At 43.9% G+C, this 16253-nt stretch overlaps 1 protein-coding gene across 2 annotated transcripts in view; it reads left to right on the forward strand.

The window, feature by feature from the left end:
* The first annotated feature begins 2658 nt into the window (after nt 1–2658).
* The window catches only part of Gys2 (glycogen synthase 2), a 34664-nt gene continuing 21069 nt past the window's right edge, over nt 2659–16253 (forward strand). For both annotated transcript variants that reach the window (XM_055605612.1, XM_055605613.1), the window contains exons 1-4: nt 2659–3044; nt 12180–12361; nt 14246–14437; nt 15749–15931. In XM_055605612.1, coding sequence (XP_055461587.1) covers nt 2924–3044; nt 12180–12361; nt 14246–14437; nt 15749–15931 — 678 coding nt within the window. In that variant the 5' untranslated portion in view covers nt 2659–2923. The remainder of the gene's footprint in view (nt 3045–12179; nt 12362–14245; nt 14438–15748; nt 15932–16253) is intronic.

The following is a 16253-nucleotide window of genomic DNA, read 5'->3' on the forward strand; positions in this document are numbered from 1 at the left end:
GTATCCAAAGAAAATATGTCCCAATTACCCAAGGTTTGGGAATGGGAGAAGTAGAAGAGATAATTAAACACTCCTCTAAGATCATTACCTCTCTAACATCCCCTCTTATAAATGACACAAACCTGTCATTTAATCTCCTACTCCAGACTCTGACCTCAGCCTACAAGCTCCTTAATGTGACCCAACCGGGCCATTTTGAAGCTTGCTGGCTGTGTGTACCACAGAGGACCAAGTCAGAGGTACCGCTGACAGCCTCTGCAGTAACTCTGTCAAACAACCTTACCTCACCATTTACTAACTGCCCTGACTTTACTGTTGCCACAACCCCCTACCTTTCTCATATCACCCTCTTTGGCGTGGCAAGCTGTTTCAAGGCATCTGGGATACACTCTGTAGGAATACTAAATTCTTTAGACTGTAATGAAACTATAATCCTTGAGACCTCATCTCAACCCCAATGCCCTACCGGGAATAACATTTCGATTCTTTGTGGCACTCAGGTCTACCATCGTCTGCCTGCTCGTTGGTCAGGAGTTTGCGCTCTGGTACTCCTCTTCCCTGAGCTGGGGGTAATAAGCGACAGAGAGCTCCTACCAATCCCGGTTGTGGACTCAAAATCTGCCCGGCAGGAAAAGAGGGCAATTCAAATCCTACCCCTGCTGGCTGCTGCCGGAATCACGGCAGCTTTAGGGACCGGAACAGCAGGATTAGCTACCTCACTAACTCTGTATTATCAGCTTTCTTCCCAGTTCATCCAGGACCTTCAAAGGGTGGCTCAGACAATACTAACCCCAGGACAGACTGACTCGCTGGCAGCAGTAGGACTTCAAAACCGACGCGCATTGGATCTCCTCACAGCTGAAGAAGGTGGCCTCTGCCTTTTCCTCCAGGAGGAATGCTGTTTTTATGTCAACCAGTCAGGTATAGTAAAGGACAAAATCCAACAACTTGAAACAGATTTACAAAAACGAAAGGAAGAGCTGGAGGCGTCTAGCTCTTGGGCCTTTCAGAATCCCATATGGAAATGGATTCTGCCCCTTATCTCACCTCTCTTGCTAGTTTTTCTGCTTTTGCTTTTTGCACCTTGCTTAATTAACTTCCTCTCCACATTTTTCCAACAACAAATGCAAAAAATCTCTAACCAAACCATTAATCAGTTACTCTTACAGGATCATCAACCTCTGCCCACAGAACCAGATGTCTATGACTCCGATGGTGTGGACCAGCTGTATCCCGAGATGGACAACGCCCCTAATCAGCAGGAAGTAGCTTGAAGAGCAAAAGTCGTCCCTATGCCCTTCCCCCACCATCACTCCTTCCTGACTCCCCACTTTTTAATAAAACAAAAAGGGAGGAATGTTGGGATCAGTAAGCAGGCACTTCTACAGCCAGCTCCAAGAAACCTGACAGACAGGTTATCAGGCATTTGTGAAGACACCCAGACCACCTGCTGACCACCTGGAACTACCTGCGCATGCTCTGAGTCACCCTATAAAGAGAACAGGAGCCTCTCTCTCTCTCTCTCTCTCTCTCTCTCTCTCTGCCTCGTCTCTCTGCGACCCCTCTCCCCCTTCCCTTAATAAACCTCCCACGTGGAGCCGATCTCGTGGCGTGATTTGTGAACCCGAGTGTAACCCTCACATTCGCACGTTTCCTAACAGTATGTGCGTGTGTGCATGCGTGCGTGAGCCCCAACATGAGTATAAAGATTATATGACAACAACATTAGCTGCCTATCTAATCCTGCCATGTGGGTTACGGGACCAAATTCACGTCATCAGGCTTGGCAGCAAGGTCTTTTATCTGCTGAACCACCTCACTGGCCTGAAAATTCTTAAAATTTGTACTTGAAGAATATTTGGGGCAGGTATCCATTTTCTGAAGGAAAAAAAAAAAAGTATAGCAACATAGACAGACATGCTGATAGCAAAATAAACCTGTAAAGTACATGGTTAAAACTTGAGCATGCTTCTAACTGGCCTTTAGGAATTATGGTGTGTGGAGGCAGTGGACATGTGTATGTGTGTCTCCATGTATGAATAAATGCCCTGGCACATTTGTATTCTGACACATACAGGAAACGCAATAGAAGGCATTTACTGATGATGTAATCCTGGTGAAAGTCCAGAGACTGACTTCTTTTGCAACTTTTCCCCATATTTTAATACTTTTCTGACCACTGAATTACCAAATCCTGTCAGTCCCATAATACTTGACATTTAAAATCTACAAATGTGACTAAAATTCACTTCGCTTCAGATATTAAAATAGGGGCTGACAATCATTAGTCAATCAAAATTATGTTTATGTGTTATAGACAAAGACTGTGGTTTATGCTCTTGTAGAAGGAAAAAAAGCAAAGTATGTAAGGAGACTCAGGCTCTAGCCCCTTGCCACAATTCAGTTTTCACATTTAGAATAAAGTAGAAATAAAATTCGAAGTTCTTGGTTGGGAGAGGCCGAAGGAAGACAGATTCACGCTGGGGTAGATTCTAGGCACTGCCACAAACTCTGCAGATGCCCTAAGGGAAACTCCTGCTCCTGTTTCTGCAAATGATGAAATAAGCAGCCAGGGAGTGTAGGAGTTTGGTCTAAAGGACAAGGGCTAAAGGGCTGGACTCTTGTCGTGCTCAGGCTGTCCTCTGGCCACCTGCCCCGCTGTGAACAGGCAGGTTTCACTTGCGATTTTTTGGGTGTCTGTGTGGATTAGAACTGTGACGTATTGCCCTCTCCAGACCTGCCCTAAAGGCAGCAAAGGAGCTGGGTACTGTTCGTCTAGCTGCGAGTTCATGTGACCTCTTCACCTTGCTGGTTCGCCCTGCAGAGGAGATCGCTAGGCTGACACCTCTCAGCTTGCTCATCTCCTGCAGGCTGCAGTTTGGCTGAAACAGGTCCCCAAAGGCTCCAGAGGTCTGAACGAAGAATGCTCAGAGGCCGGTCGCTGTCCGTGACTTCCCTCGGCGGACTCCCTGTGTGGGAAGCTGACAGACTCCCCGTGGAAGACCTACTGCTTTTTGAAGTTTCCTGGGAGGCGACCAACAAAGGTTTGTGCTGCTCCTAACACTGGCTGTGTCACACAGACACAGCATACAGGACGCAGATGAGGAGCCACAGGTGACCCCAGCGACAGCGAAAGGTAGTGAGGCAGCATTGGATCTGAAGACGTCTGTGGGTCGGAAAACTCTTTCCCAACAGGCAAAGAAAACATAAACCATGTGCGGCTTGGAGAGGGAGAGGGCTGAAAAGGGCAGTGGGTGGCTGCATGCACATGCTTATGTCAACCTTTTAAGTTAATGTCATGACAGAATAGCAATTTAAAAGTTATTGTTTTGTTTGAGCATTTTCCTCGTGAATAAAAAATGCAAATTAAGCAATTCCTTTATTAGAGACGGTGTATGTGGTCAGGACTAATCAAAAACAGTAGCCTGTCATGCTATGAAAAATTCAATAAATCCTTCTAAGAATTCAAGATAAGATTGGAATTAGATTTTAATTTAAATTACGTTGTACTGAGAAAAGATAAAACTCACTTTTCTCCAATGCTATGCATATACAGAGACAATCAATGTTGGGTTTTAGCAACACAAAGTAAGAACGAAAATAAAAAGGGTAAAAACAAGGGTACAATACACAAAGTAAGAAAGAAAATAAAAAGGGTAAAAACAAACCAAAAAAACCTAAAATTTTTTTAGATGAAATATAAGGCAGCCTAACTGATTTTCCCAATACAGGTATTTATAAGACTATGTGAAAATCAGTTCTATCTAAGGATGTTCATACATGAGCATGAGCTCAGTTTAGTCCTGGTTGGCCTGGAGCTCACAGAGCCAAGGGCCTGGATTAAAGTGTGTGCCACCATGCCTGGCTTAAAACTCTCAAGAGGATGTGAACAGGTGAATGAGTTTTGAAGGATGAATTTTTCAAGATCCTACAAAGCCAGGCCGAGGGCTGAGTGGGTAACTGGTAGTACCAACCTTTGCAGTTTGAAGATGGGAACTGAGAACGAATGAGGATTCGGTTTCTTCCTTGCACGTGTGGAGAGTCAACACCCTGTCAGAGTTAAAATTGTGTTTGCTGAGGCTGGGGAGATAATTCAGTCAGTAAAATGCTTGTCTTGCAAGCATCAGGACCTGGGTTCCATCCCTAGAACTCACGTGGGCAGCGATGCCTGTTGTCCCAGGGCTGTGGAGGCAGAGCCGGGTGGACCCCAAAGGCAACCAGTAAACTCTAGGCAAGCGAGAGGTCTTGTTTGAAAAGGCAAAGTCAACAGGGCTTCGGTGACCTTTGGCCTCCATGTCTATGTGCACACGCACTCACACGTGCACCCACAGGAACATGTTCCCACACGTGCACCACGTGACCATGCGTAGGCACACCTATGCAGGGTTGTATTTGAACTCTGTCCTGCTTTGCACTTTATGCTGACTGTCCAAAGGTCTGCAGTACATGAAATACATGGAAAAGGTTAGCAGTGGACTCTTCTCTATAGAAGCCCACAGATGCAGCTCAGAGCACGAACCCTTCTCTTCTGTCTTAGTGAGGAGTTGCAGAGAGGACCTGACCTTAGCACAGAGAAGGGGACTGTTACATGCAAAGCTTTTCCAAACGCCCCTTTCCGGTCACCAATTCTTTCTCTCCAGTTTCTGAATAAGGTCATGGCTCCTGGGAACAGGGCCAGCTCACTACACAGTCCCAAAGTGTCCCTGGAGGAAAAGGTTTTCTCTGCAGGGTAAGCAGGAACTTAAGGACAGAGTTGGAGGGAAAATGCTAGGGTGGAGTTAGCGCCTGAAATCAGTTCTGAAGACCTGTGTCAGGCTGCTGACACCATTACAGCCTTTCTTCCTTCTCTTCCCTCCATTGAACAAACATAAGGAGATGCGTCATGAAAGCTGAAGTCTTATGGGTCTTACGTGTTAGGGATACACATACCGAACCTCTAGAAGCGTCTCTGGCACATAGTACATGTTCCATTGGCTTTTTTCATTTTTAAGAACATTTTAATTGCTTTGCATGTATGTAAGTGTGTCTGTGCAGAAAAGGCTGGAAGAGTGTGTCCAGCCTCTTGGACCTGGAGTTACAGAGGGTTGTGAGCTGCCACATGGGAGCTGGAGTTGTACCCAGGCAGAGCAGCAAGTGTCTTTCACTGCTGAGCTCCTGTTAATTGGCTTTTAAATAGTGCCATCTGCTTATGTCGACGTCTTCAGCATAAATTTAACACCTTCAATCTAAGTTTTACTTAGATATATAATGACTCTAGCCATCCCTGACAGGTCATGGCTAGTGCAGCTCCTTAAAAAAAAAAAAAAAAATCTAACTTGAATCTGTAGTCCTGCGCAGTTTGTGGATATGATGTGAGGTCTTGTATGGCTCGTGAACCCACCTTCCCCTTTTCATACCCAAAAGGGCACGTGGGCCCCCCAGTGACCACACACATAATAGAGATGGGAGGAACACTTTCATCTCTCCAAAGTCCACATAACAACTAAATATTAAAATGCCCACTGCCTCAGGAAATGCTCTGTAGGTAAAAAGCTTGGACCCATGGTTAAACATCAGAGATTTTTGAAGGTTTGTGTGTGTGTGTGTGTGTGTGTGTGTGTGTGTGTGTGTGTGTGTGTTGGAGGGACCTGTAGGCTAGCTAGATGTCAGGTGCTTTTTGAATAAAGTGAATACAGCATGTCCTGGCCATACTGCAATGATCTGTGGCAAACAAGGAAGTATACTCATATCCAAGAAAACAAAAGGCTTTTAAAACAATACTTTTTTTTAAATTAAATTTTATATGTATGAGTGCTTGCCTACATGTACGGCATTTTTCATGCACACGAAGTGTCCACAAAGGCCAGAAGGGAGAGTCTGAATCCTGCAAACTGAGTTACATGGGGTTGGGAGCCACCATGTGGGGGCTGGGAAATGAACATGAGTCCTCTGCAAGAGAAACAAGTGGTCTTAACCACCTAAACCATCTCTCAGCCTAGGGAAAAAAAAAAAAGAAGTCTTAAGGAGGAAAAACAGTTCTCCAGTGCCTGGATTTTGCCAACAGAAATGTGGAAAGCACAGCAAGTGAGGGAATAATAATAATTCTCAAAATAATCTTTCCTACTTGTCCACACTAGCCTTGGGTGGTTGCCTTCTCTTCATTCGTGCATTTATTATTACAACTATCCAGCTACTATTTAATAAAGAGCATTGAGTGTATCCTAGGTGTCAGGTGCTTTGGAGAGTAGACAGCCAGGCTTGAGCAATGCAGACCTAACGTCCAGTCCTCTGAAATGCATCCAGTGTGATGGGTGAGAGTGCAGAGGAACAAGGCTGTACGCTGTACTGCATGTTGATGGTTAGGGAGTAATTCCCAGCATAGTCTGGCTCAGGGAAGCTGTCCTGACAGACGCTTGTACTGAGAGCGGTGGGCTGAATCACCGAATTTGTGGGGCAAAGACAATGAAGGAGGCGGCAAGGTGGAGAGAAACCTGTGTGTGAGAGAACTGCACAACCCAAGACTCACGGTGTGGAAACCAAGATGCATAGTGTGACCTGAGAGAGAAAACAGGAGTCTGTGCAGAGATGAGAGACCAGCCAGGACTAGATTGTGAAACTCCTGATGAATTATTACCTTTAAGGAGATAAACCGAAGATCCACAAATGACAGAAAACAAGCAGTGTTTGTCCTTCTGACTCTGGTTTGTTTTACTTACGATAATCTCCAATTGTATCAAATTTCCTGCAAATCACACCATTTTGTCCTACACTTCTAATGTATTTTTTTTTACTAATTGAATTTGTTCTTTGACAATTCCATATCTGTGTGTTCTGTTTACTCTCACTCCCACCCTCTTTCCTCTCCCCCCCCCCGTCATATTACCCCATCCCTATAGGTCTCATTCATTGCCACATTCATGCCTTTTTCTGTTTTGTTTTTTGACCACTGATTTGAACCAGGACTGTCTCTGTGTCCATGAGTTTGGAAATATCACTGGCAAATGATGGGCTAGCTGTTTGGCACTCATCCAAAGTGGGTTTTTTTTTTTTTTTTTTTTTTTTTTTTTTTTTTTTTTTTGAGACAGAGGCTCTCACTGGCTTGCTGAGGCTAGACTGTCTGGCCAGAGCCTGTTTCCACCTCTGCTGTGATGAGATCCTAAGTCTATGCCAACATCCAGCATACCCATGTGGGGCAGGTCCTCAGGCTTGCATGGCAAACATCTACTGGCTGGGCCTTCTTCTTGGTCTCATGTAAGAGGGTTTCTGAGAAAGATGGCCTGGTATTTTTATCAGATTTCCAGATGGTGCTGGGATTGATGTAGGAACAGCTTATTTGAGAAATGTCTATTTAAGTTTGCTGCTTACCATATGGTAGTGATGATTCACTATTGAGCTGGGTTTCTCTTATTCTCTTAATATCAGTCTGTAATGAGACTAATAATTTGCAAATGGTGTCTTGCTCAAGCCTATGTTTATCCTGTTGGCTGGTTCTTCTGCTGGTTGGATAGGATTTTACTTGTTTCCTGTGATTTGAGGGTCTTACCCAAAATATCCTTGTCTATTCCACTGTTGTGAAGTCTGTCCTCTGGGTTTCCTTCCAGTGGTTTCATAGCTCCAGCTTAAGTATTGAGTTCCTTTAGAGTTCGGGCTAGTTCCATTGCTGTGATCACAGACACCCAAGTTTCCTAGAATCATGTCCTTCACCATTGTGTTCTTTCCATCGCTGTCAGAAGTCAGCGGGCTGCAGAGGTGCGGCTGTGTTTCTAAGCTTGCTATTCTATTCCATTGGCTTCTGTATTTTTATGCCCACATCATGCTATTTTGACTACTACATTTTTGTGGCATGTTTTAAAACCAGGTAGTATAATGCCTCTTGGTTGATTCCTTTTTTTAAATATAGAACAAATTAATGGAGGGTGTCTGATCCTCTGGGGCTGTAGTTACAGATGGTTGTGAGCATTCTGATGTCGGTGCTGGCAACCAAACTCAGGTCATCTGGACGAGCAGCCAGTGAGCCAGTGCTCTTACCCGGTGGGCTGTCTCCCTAGCCCCTGGCTTTGTTCTTTTGTCTCAAGTTCACTTTGGCTATTGAAGATCTTCTGTGCTTCCATATGAATTTTAGAATTGTGTTTTTCCATTTCTGTGATAAATGCCATTGGAATTTCCGTAGATACTGAATTGAATAGTATGAAGATAAACAATATTAAATTATTTCAATGCATGAATGCGGTCTATCTCTCTTTTCTTCATTTTTTTATTTATTTTATCAATGTTTTGTAGTTTTGATGGATGGTACAGATCTTCCATCTTTTTGGTTAAATTCTTAGGTGTTAAAATTTTATTGTATCGTGAACAGGAATGCTTTCTTGATTTTTTTCCATATGCTTTCGGCATATGGAAATGTCACTGGTTTTTGTGTGATGACTTTGGATCCTGTAATTTGGCTGATTCGTTAGTTCTAGGGGTTTTCTGGTGCAGTCTTTAAGATTTTCTGGACAGAAGATCGTGTAATCCATAAATAGCAGCATCCGGACTTTCTTTTCTCCAGTACGGACACTGGTTGTTTCTTCCTCACACCTTGCTGCTCTGGCATGGGCTCCTGTCACTGTGTTGGTAAAGTGGTGAGCGTCCATGCACTTTCTTATCTAGTTTTTATGCAGAGAGCCTTCAAGCTTTCTCTGTTGAGTGCAGTATTACCTGTGGGCCTGCTTCAACATTGCCTAATGTATACATACAGAAATGCCTCTCTCTCATACACACACCCCATAAAAATGTGATTATTTTGAACATAGAAAGAAAAGCTGTGTCTTTAAAATTTGTAAGTCATTGGGATTCTATTTGTTAGTTCAAAAGTATCTAGTAAAAATGCACACATGTGCGCCCCCCCAGCCCACACTTGTGTACACGCATGCAGACACACATGCACAGATATTCATACACATGCCCATGCACAGGTGCGCGCATGCTCACACACACTCACACATACTCATGTACACGCAGGCGTGCACATACTCCCGTGTTGGCACCCTCCATACGTACACAACAAGGTGCTCAGCAGACGAATGTACCGGTAGCTACCCTGAACCTGGGTTCAATCCCTGGGACCCACCAGGTGGAAGGAGAGACAACATACACAGGCTGTCGTCTGGCTGTCCTGCATGTGCTATGACACAATGCACCCTCATACGTAAAAATGATAATGTGATTTAGAGGTTTTTAAGAAAGCTAAACCCAAACTATCTCAGTTAGCTCCTGTTTCCCATGTGGGCAGAAAACATTCCATCATCCCACACACTGAAACCCCATGCCACTCATCTTTTCATGAAACTCTTCATTTTTTCCCCCCTGTATCATCTCCCCCCAGGGACTTTGAAAGGTCCGCCGATTTGGTGCTCCATGTCTTGAGCTGGACTCTTACTCTCTGCCGCCTGGAGGTTTTGGAGCCAAACCGAGCTAGAGTCGTAACCCAACCAACCCATGTGTGACACCGGATCCAGCACAAAGTCTCTCAGTGTCTGGTTTACTCATTTGTGAAATAAGCACAGGATCATCCCCTATGGTGTTTTATGACGCCTATGAGAAACAACAGTTATAAATTACTTACAGAACTGATTAGCAGTTAGCAAATACTCGCTGGCTTTCGCTTACTGGTAGTTTTTTTTTTTTTTTTTTTTTTTTTTATAAAACAAGGAAGTTAAAACATCTTTTACTGGCTTTCACTTTGAGTAATTTCATAATTTTGAGAAGAGAAGGGGTAAAAGATATCTGTGAAAGCTATTTAAGTCACAGGTATCACAGTAGCTGGGGACTGAGGCCTCTTTATCTGGTGTGGATGTGACTGAGCCAGTGGCATCCCCCACTCCACCACACAAAACACACAACTGGTGTTAAAAGCAGTGCCTGGCACACACACACAGCTTCAGGACAAACAATAGTCACCCGCTTCCTTCTCCCAACTTAGTATGGACAAACCCTTTTCACTGACCAACGGGAGCAGCCGTTATAGGAATAGGCAGGAGGACATGTGACCGTGGTAGAGTCTGTCACTCTATTACCTACTGCAGCTTCTTTGATCTGAGCCACAGGCCTAGGCTAAGGATGCTTGTCATCCATTGTCACAGGGAACACAGGCATTGTCCTGCCAGAGCTGGAGAGATAGCTGCAGAGAATGTAGACACATTCTACCTGAAGAATGACCATTTCTACTCCAGCAGATGTGTTTTTGGGGATAGGAACGTGAGATCGGTACATATACAACCAAAACAGCCAAATGACTTCCAGATTCTGTAACTTGAGTACTTCAAAAAGAGTGAAATCTTCCTAAACTGATTTATATAAGCATGTATAAAAGCATATGTTAATGGATGCAGTTGTGGCCATTGTCTATGACTATTAATAAGATTTACTGACATTAACTTGACTGAAATTAAAAAATTTAAGATAAAATGGTTTCAAATACCTGTATCTGATTAATTGAAAAACCTGAGAAATGTCAGTGACAAACAAATTCTTTTCAGTACACATGTGACAAGATAGAGATTTCCAACTGAGGACCAGGGACAGGTTTTTCCAGCTCCTGTCTGTCAGGGAGGACTTCCTGAGTTATTACCTACTGTGCAAAGCAACCTGAATATCAGGCAGGACTTCCTGAGTTATCCATTGCCTGGAATGCAAGCATCCTGGATGTCAGGGAGGACTTCCTGTATTATCCATTGCCTACAAAAGTGAAAGGACAAAAGACTAAAGAAACTGCCTTGGGTGGTTTCATATTCTGATACCTGATTACTGAGGGCTGACACAGAAAATTTCTTGCCCAATTTCCTGGAGACTTTCTCTTGCCCAGAACTGTTCCTCACTCCTGTTGTCCAGTCTTACACAAATCCCCTCAATTATCTTTCATCGTTCTCACCTACACTCTGTCCCCAACTTCAAGCCCTGGCTTTGACCTCAGCACTGTCTGAAATTTTCTTCTCCATGATACCCACCTGCCTCCTTTTTTTTTTTTTTTTTTTACCTTTTTTGATCAACCTTTTGTTTGTTTATTTATTTGGTTGGTTGGGTTTTGTTTGTTTGTTTTTTCTTATTTTGATTTTTGAGACAGGGTTTTTCTGTGCAGCCCTGGATGTCCTGGAACTAACTCTATAGACCAGGCTTGCATCCAACTCAGAGATTTCCCTGCCTCTGCTTCCTGAGTTCTGGGATTAAAGGTGTGCACCACCATGCCCAGCTTCTTTTAATATCACCCTTTTAAGTGATATTATTCTTGCTCAAATATCGCCTTTTCCATGAAGGGGTGTGTGTGTGTGTGTTGCTGGGAATCAAACTCAGCATCTTGCTCATGCTAGGTAAACACTCTTCCACTGAGCTAAGACACACTTCCAGACTCATTAGCCCTAACTTTCCCTAACTTTCATTATTTCTTTTCCAATCTGTCTTTCTGAGCTAAACAGCATTTCACTCCCATTTAAGAGGCTAAAACTGGGCATTAGACCAGGTGACTTAATTAGTTCAGTCTCAGTTGTTTCCAATTTTCCACCTTTATAATGATACTGTGGATATCTTCATACACTCATCTTCCTCCTGTTTCCTCGGGACAGCTTTCTAGGTGTTGGCATGCTAGAGTCAAGTGTGCGCATTCTTTCTAGCTTTATATTTTAACAGTGGTAGCAGCAATGTCAGAGGGAGGAGGAATAAACAAAACTTCTAGGAAGGGGATGGGCAGGGAGAGCTATTGCATGAACATGAAAATTGGCATTTGTATCAATGGCTTGACACCAGGATTTGGTCAAATATCCTCCATTAAAATCTTCCAGTCCTGGTCAAAGGCACCTTGTTTTTGCCTTAGAGAGGGACCGGTTCCTGAGCATTAGGAAATTGCAGAGATTGATTTTTAGAGCCCCTCTAGAGCCCCCTGGAGACCCACTGTAGTAGCAGTGAAGGGAATGCCTGGTGAGGGCATACAGCATGACCGTGGCTGTTGGTCCTGTGTTTGCACTGAACTGCGAAGGGCACCCTACGACATGAACTGCTTTCCTCCAGTGCTGTCTTGAGAGTTCTTGGAATGCCTGCATGGCCAGCTTGCCACTTTGACATGTACCTCAGTGGCCTTAGAATAGTGGCTACTTTAAACAGCACCATAATAGCAATTCATCTCTTGAATTGCTGACTTGAATGATAATGCAAAGTTTTCTCCCTTACAGTTGGGGGCATCTATACTGTGATTCAGACCAAGGCCAAAACAACAGCAGACGAATGGGGAGAAAACTATTTCTTGATAGGTCCATATTTTGAGCACAATATGAAGACGCAAGTGGAACAGTGTGAGCCCAACAATGATGCTGTCAGGAAAGCCATGGATGCAATGAACAAACATGGCTGCCAGGTAAAAGATCTAACTCTTTCTTCCCTCTGTAACTCTCAATGAACTGTTACCAGAAAGCAGACCACATACACACACACACACATCCCTTCCAGCAATGCCTAAAAGAAAACCACCTACTAGGGAAGAAGAGTAGATTTACAAACAAGACAATGATTGTTCTTACACAGAGTGCATTTGTGGCATCTTGTGAAAGCTAAAGTTCCCTAACAGGACAATAAGTGAGTATCCCCAAGGAAGATTCAGAGTAGAGAAAGTTGTATATTAATTGTGACCAGAATCATAGGAGTTGATGATGTTATTCAATAGGGCTTTACTGACTAGGAGCAAGCTTTGATGCAAACTGTTTCTATATTAGTTTCTTTTCTGTTGCTGTGATGGGGCTGTGAATGTAGTTCAATGGTAGAGTGCTTGGCTGGCATGCATGAGGCCACAGGGATCTACGTTAGAGCCTTGATACTGTACAAAGTAAAATAATATATTTGTTGCTGTAATAGAAACACCCTGACAAAAAGGAAGTTGGAGGAAAAGTCTGTAATGCCAGTACCAGGGGATCCAACAATCTTTTCTCACCTCCTTGAGAAACAGGCAAATAGACAGTACACAGACAAACATGCAGGCAAAAACTCAGACTAGCCAACTGGTGGCAAATGACTGTCCTCTCAGCACTTGAGAGTCTAAGGTAGAAAAATCCCAAATCAGAAGCAAGGCTGGACTCCGTAACAAGGTGCTTCTCATGCTATGGCGTGAAACCCAGTATCTATGAACACAGAGTCACAAGAAGGTAAAATGGGACAGAAAATTAAACATTACATGATCTGGACACCTGCCTTTCAAAGAGCAGAATTTGGAGCTGTCACTCCGATGGGTGACGGCTGCTTCCTCCAGCTTCAAGCTCAAACATCAGATGTTATCACTACCCCATGCTGTGCAGCCTGATGATCAATCACACAATCACACAAGAGACAGTTCCCAGGAGGAATTATCTGTTTGGGTTCCGGACTTTAGTCTGTGCTTAGCTGCCATCATCTCTTTGGGGATGTGGTGAAATGGAATGTCACAGTGGCGGGAGCATGGGTTAGAGGTTGCTCGGCTTATAGTAAACACCCGCAAAGAGAAACCAGGAGGGGTCACAACAGCTTTTTGTTGTGAATTCATGAATGAATTCATCAGTTGAGTCAGTTAGTACCTTTATGGTCTAAAAATTAAAAGTTTTCTAAGATCTAAAACAAGAAATGTATGCAAATTTTACTATTTTTATGTGACCTACCACCAGAAATCCTAGCCAGATTGATAAGACAAGAAAAAGAAATAAGGGACATTCACTATTGATAGATGGTATGATCTTATATACAGAAAACTCCAGAGTTATACCAACTTTCAAAGGCTTTCAACACTTGAGTGTTTTTCTTTGAGGAAACATTTCACATTGACACAGTGGTCTGCCACTGTTTTCTGTCTCAGTTTTTTTCTTGTGTCTGTGATAAATTATTCTGACAAAAGTCAGGGAGAAAGGATGTGCAGTTGTAGAGGGCTGTAGCTCACCAGGGAAAATACAGCAGCAGGCAGGACAGTCATGGGAGCAGGAGCAGGAGGCTGGCTGACATTGCATCAGCACCCAGGAAGCAGAAAGTACACAGGAAGTGGAGCCTGGCTATAAAACTCCAAGGCCTTCTTCCAGTGAGGCTCCACCTCCTGAAGGTTCCACAGCCTTCCCAAACAGCACCACAAACTGGGGCTAAGAGACCAAATCAATGAGCCTGGAGAGGACTTTTCCCGTGCAAGTCATAACCCTCTCCAAGTAACATTTACCCCTTCTAACTCAAATATGCTTTCTTCTCTTTCGTTATACTTCATGAGACGATGGCTGTGTGTTCTTCCCGTCAGGTGCATTTTGGAAGATGGCTGATAGAAGGGAGTCCCTCCGTGGTGCTCTTTGACATAAGCTCCTCTGCATGGAATCTGGACAGGTGGAAGGGTGACTTCTGGGAAGCATGCGGTGTTGGCATTCCCCATCATGACCGAGAAGCCAACAACATGCTCATATTTGGGTCTTTAACTGCCTGGTTCTTAAAAGAGGTACAGTTTGTGGCATAATGACAGAGGGGCAGCCCACTGCTTGAGGATCCAGCAATGACGCAAGCAGTGGGACATGATGCTTTTATTGATTGTCACAATGCGTTTTTAAAAGGATTTTTAAGAAAGTATTTATCATTCCTAAACTATGTGCCATTTGCAACAGAGTAGTAAAACTTATTTCTATTCATCTTGTGTAGCATTTAAATGAAATCAAGTATATAAAACACCCAGATATATCGCTTATATATTGTCTGCTTTTATAGATGATACACAAAATATGTGCATAAAAGAGGTGCACATCATGGAAAGTATACATAAGCTCTAGACATCAGAAAAGACTCGAAACACTGTGTAGGTATGAGTGCAGGTGCTCTTACAGTGACTTTTTGACGTCCCCATTTTCGCTAAAGGCTGAAGTGAAGTTCTTTGCAGCAGGATAGCCCAGAGGTGTGTTCAGAGTAAGAGTTTAACAAACAAACTGGGTTTGTTAAACTAGCCCAGCCTCTATTCTCTTAACCCTTCAAAGCCCAGCAGCAAGATTTCCTTGCAGGCCTCTCATCACTTCCAGATGGCTACACCTAACCTGGAAGTCAGATCTGAAGGCATGAGAGCCCTCGAGGGGAGGGGAGCGAAGGGTATTGTGACAGAGCTCCCCTTATCACATCTTTCTGATGAAGTCCTGTGCAATAGCTACCAAGGGCTGACAGGACAAGGTGGGCAGGCAGCTTCTTGGTGGTACTTGGGGCGAAGACAGGTAAGTACTGTGTGAAAAGTCTGTCAGAATGACTGATATGTACAGTCCTGTGGCAGTAGTGAGTGCCATCAACTCTTCCTCCATAGTCTTCCTGCCTGAGACATGGCCCCAAATTGGAGACCAGCCACCATGTGGTTTGTGTGTGTGTGTGGTGTTTTGTTGTTGTTGTTGTTTTGTTTTGTTTTTAAAGAAGCTTACTTGGTTTCTTCTAAAGCATTACTTCTATTATTGAGTCATTTACTCAGTGAATATTACTACTGATGACATATTTATTCAAGTTACTAACAGTATAATGAATATTTATTATTTATTAATAATATTTATTCTGTGGATACAAAAATAAATATGACCGATTACTGAAAGGCAGGGTTAAGATATTAAAGACAGACATGACCAACAAGTCAGTGAATCCAACTTTCTCTTGCTAAGTTTGTTTCACGTTTATACCCATTTGGGAGGGACAGGATTTGCACCCCTCACGCCTGTCCTTCTGCTGTGGGCAAGGGTCAAGAAAAAGCATCACCATCACTTTTCTAAAGGAGTTTGTTGTGGTGCAGGTGACCGACCATGCAGATGGCAAACACATCATTGCCCAATTCCATGAATGGCAGGCGGGAACCGGGCTCATCCTTTCCCGTGCCAGGAAACTCCCCATCGCCACGGTGTTTACGACCCATGCCACTCTGCTTGGGCGGTACCTCTGTGCAGCAAATACTGACTTCTACAACCAGCTCGACAAGGTAAACCACCCACCAGCGCCTCTCAGCCCCTTCCTTTCAGCTCACTGAAGCCCAAAGGGGAAAAATATTGATCTCTACATTTCAGCTAACAACCGCGTGGCAGCGATGCCCTTTCAGCTAATCAGAATTCATGGGAGCAGCTTCCCCTGGGTGATGGAGGTGGAGGGAGCCTAGCTTTGCTCGGGGTGCAGTGAAGTACAGAGGCTTAGAGCCCCGAGTTCTGCCCCTTCTCTGGGGAAATAGATACAGACGGGCATGATAGCAGAGAGACAGTGTATAGGCAGGCACAGGTTCCTGTTCCTTCCTGAATCCACAGTCTGAT

This window comes from Psammomys obesus, unplaced genomic scaffold, assembly GCF_907164565.1.
Source record: "Psammomys obesus unplaced genomic scaffold, mPsaObe1.curated_primary_1811, whole genome shotgun sequence".
Lineage (NCBI taxonomy): Eukaryota > Metazoa > Chordata > Mammalia > Rodentia > Muridae > Psammomys > Psammomys obesus.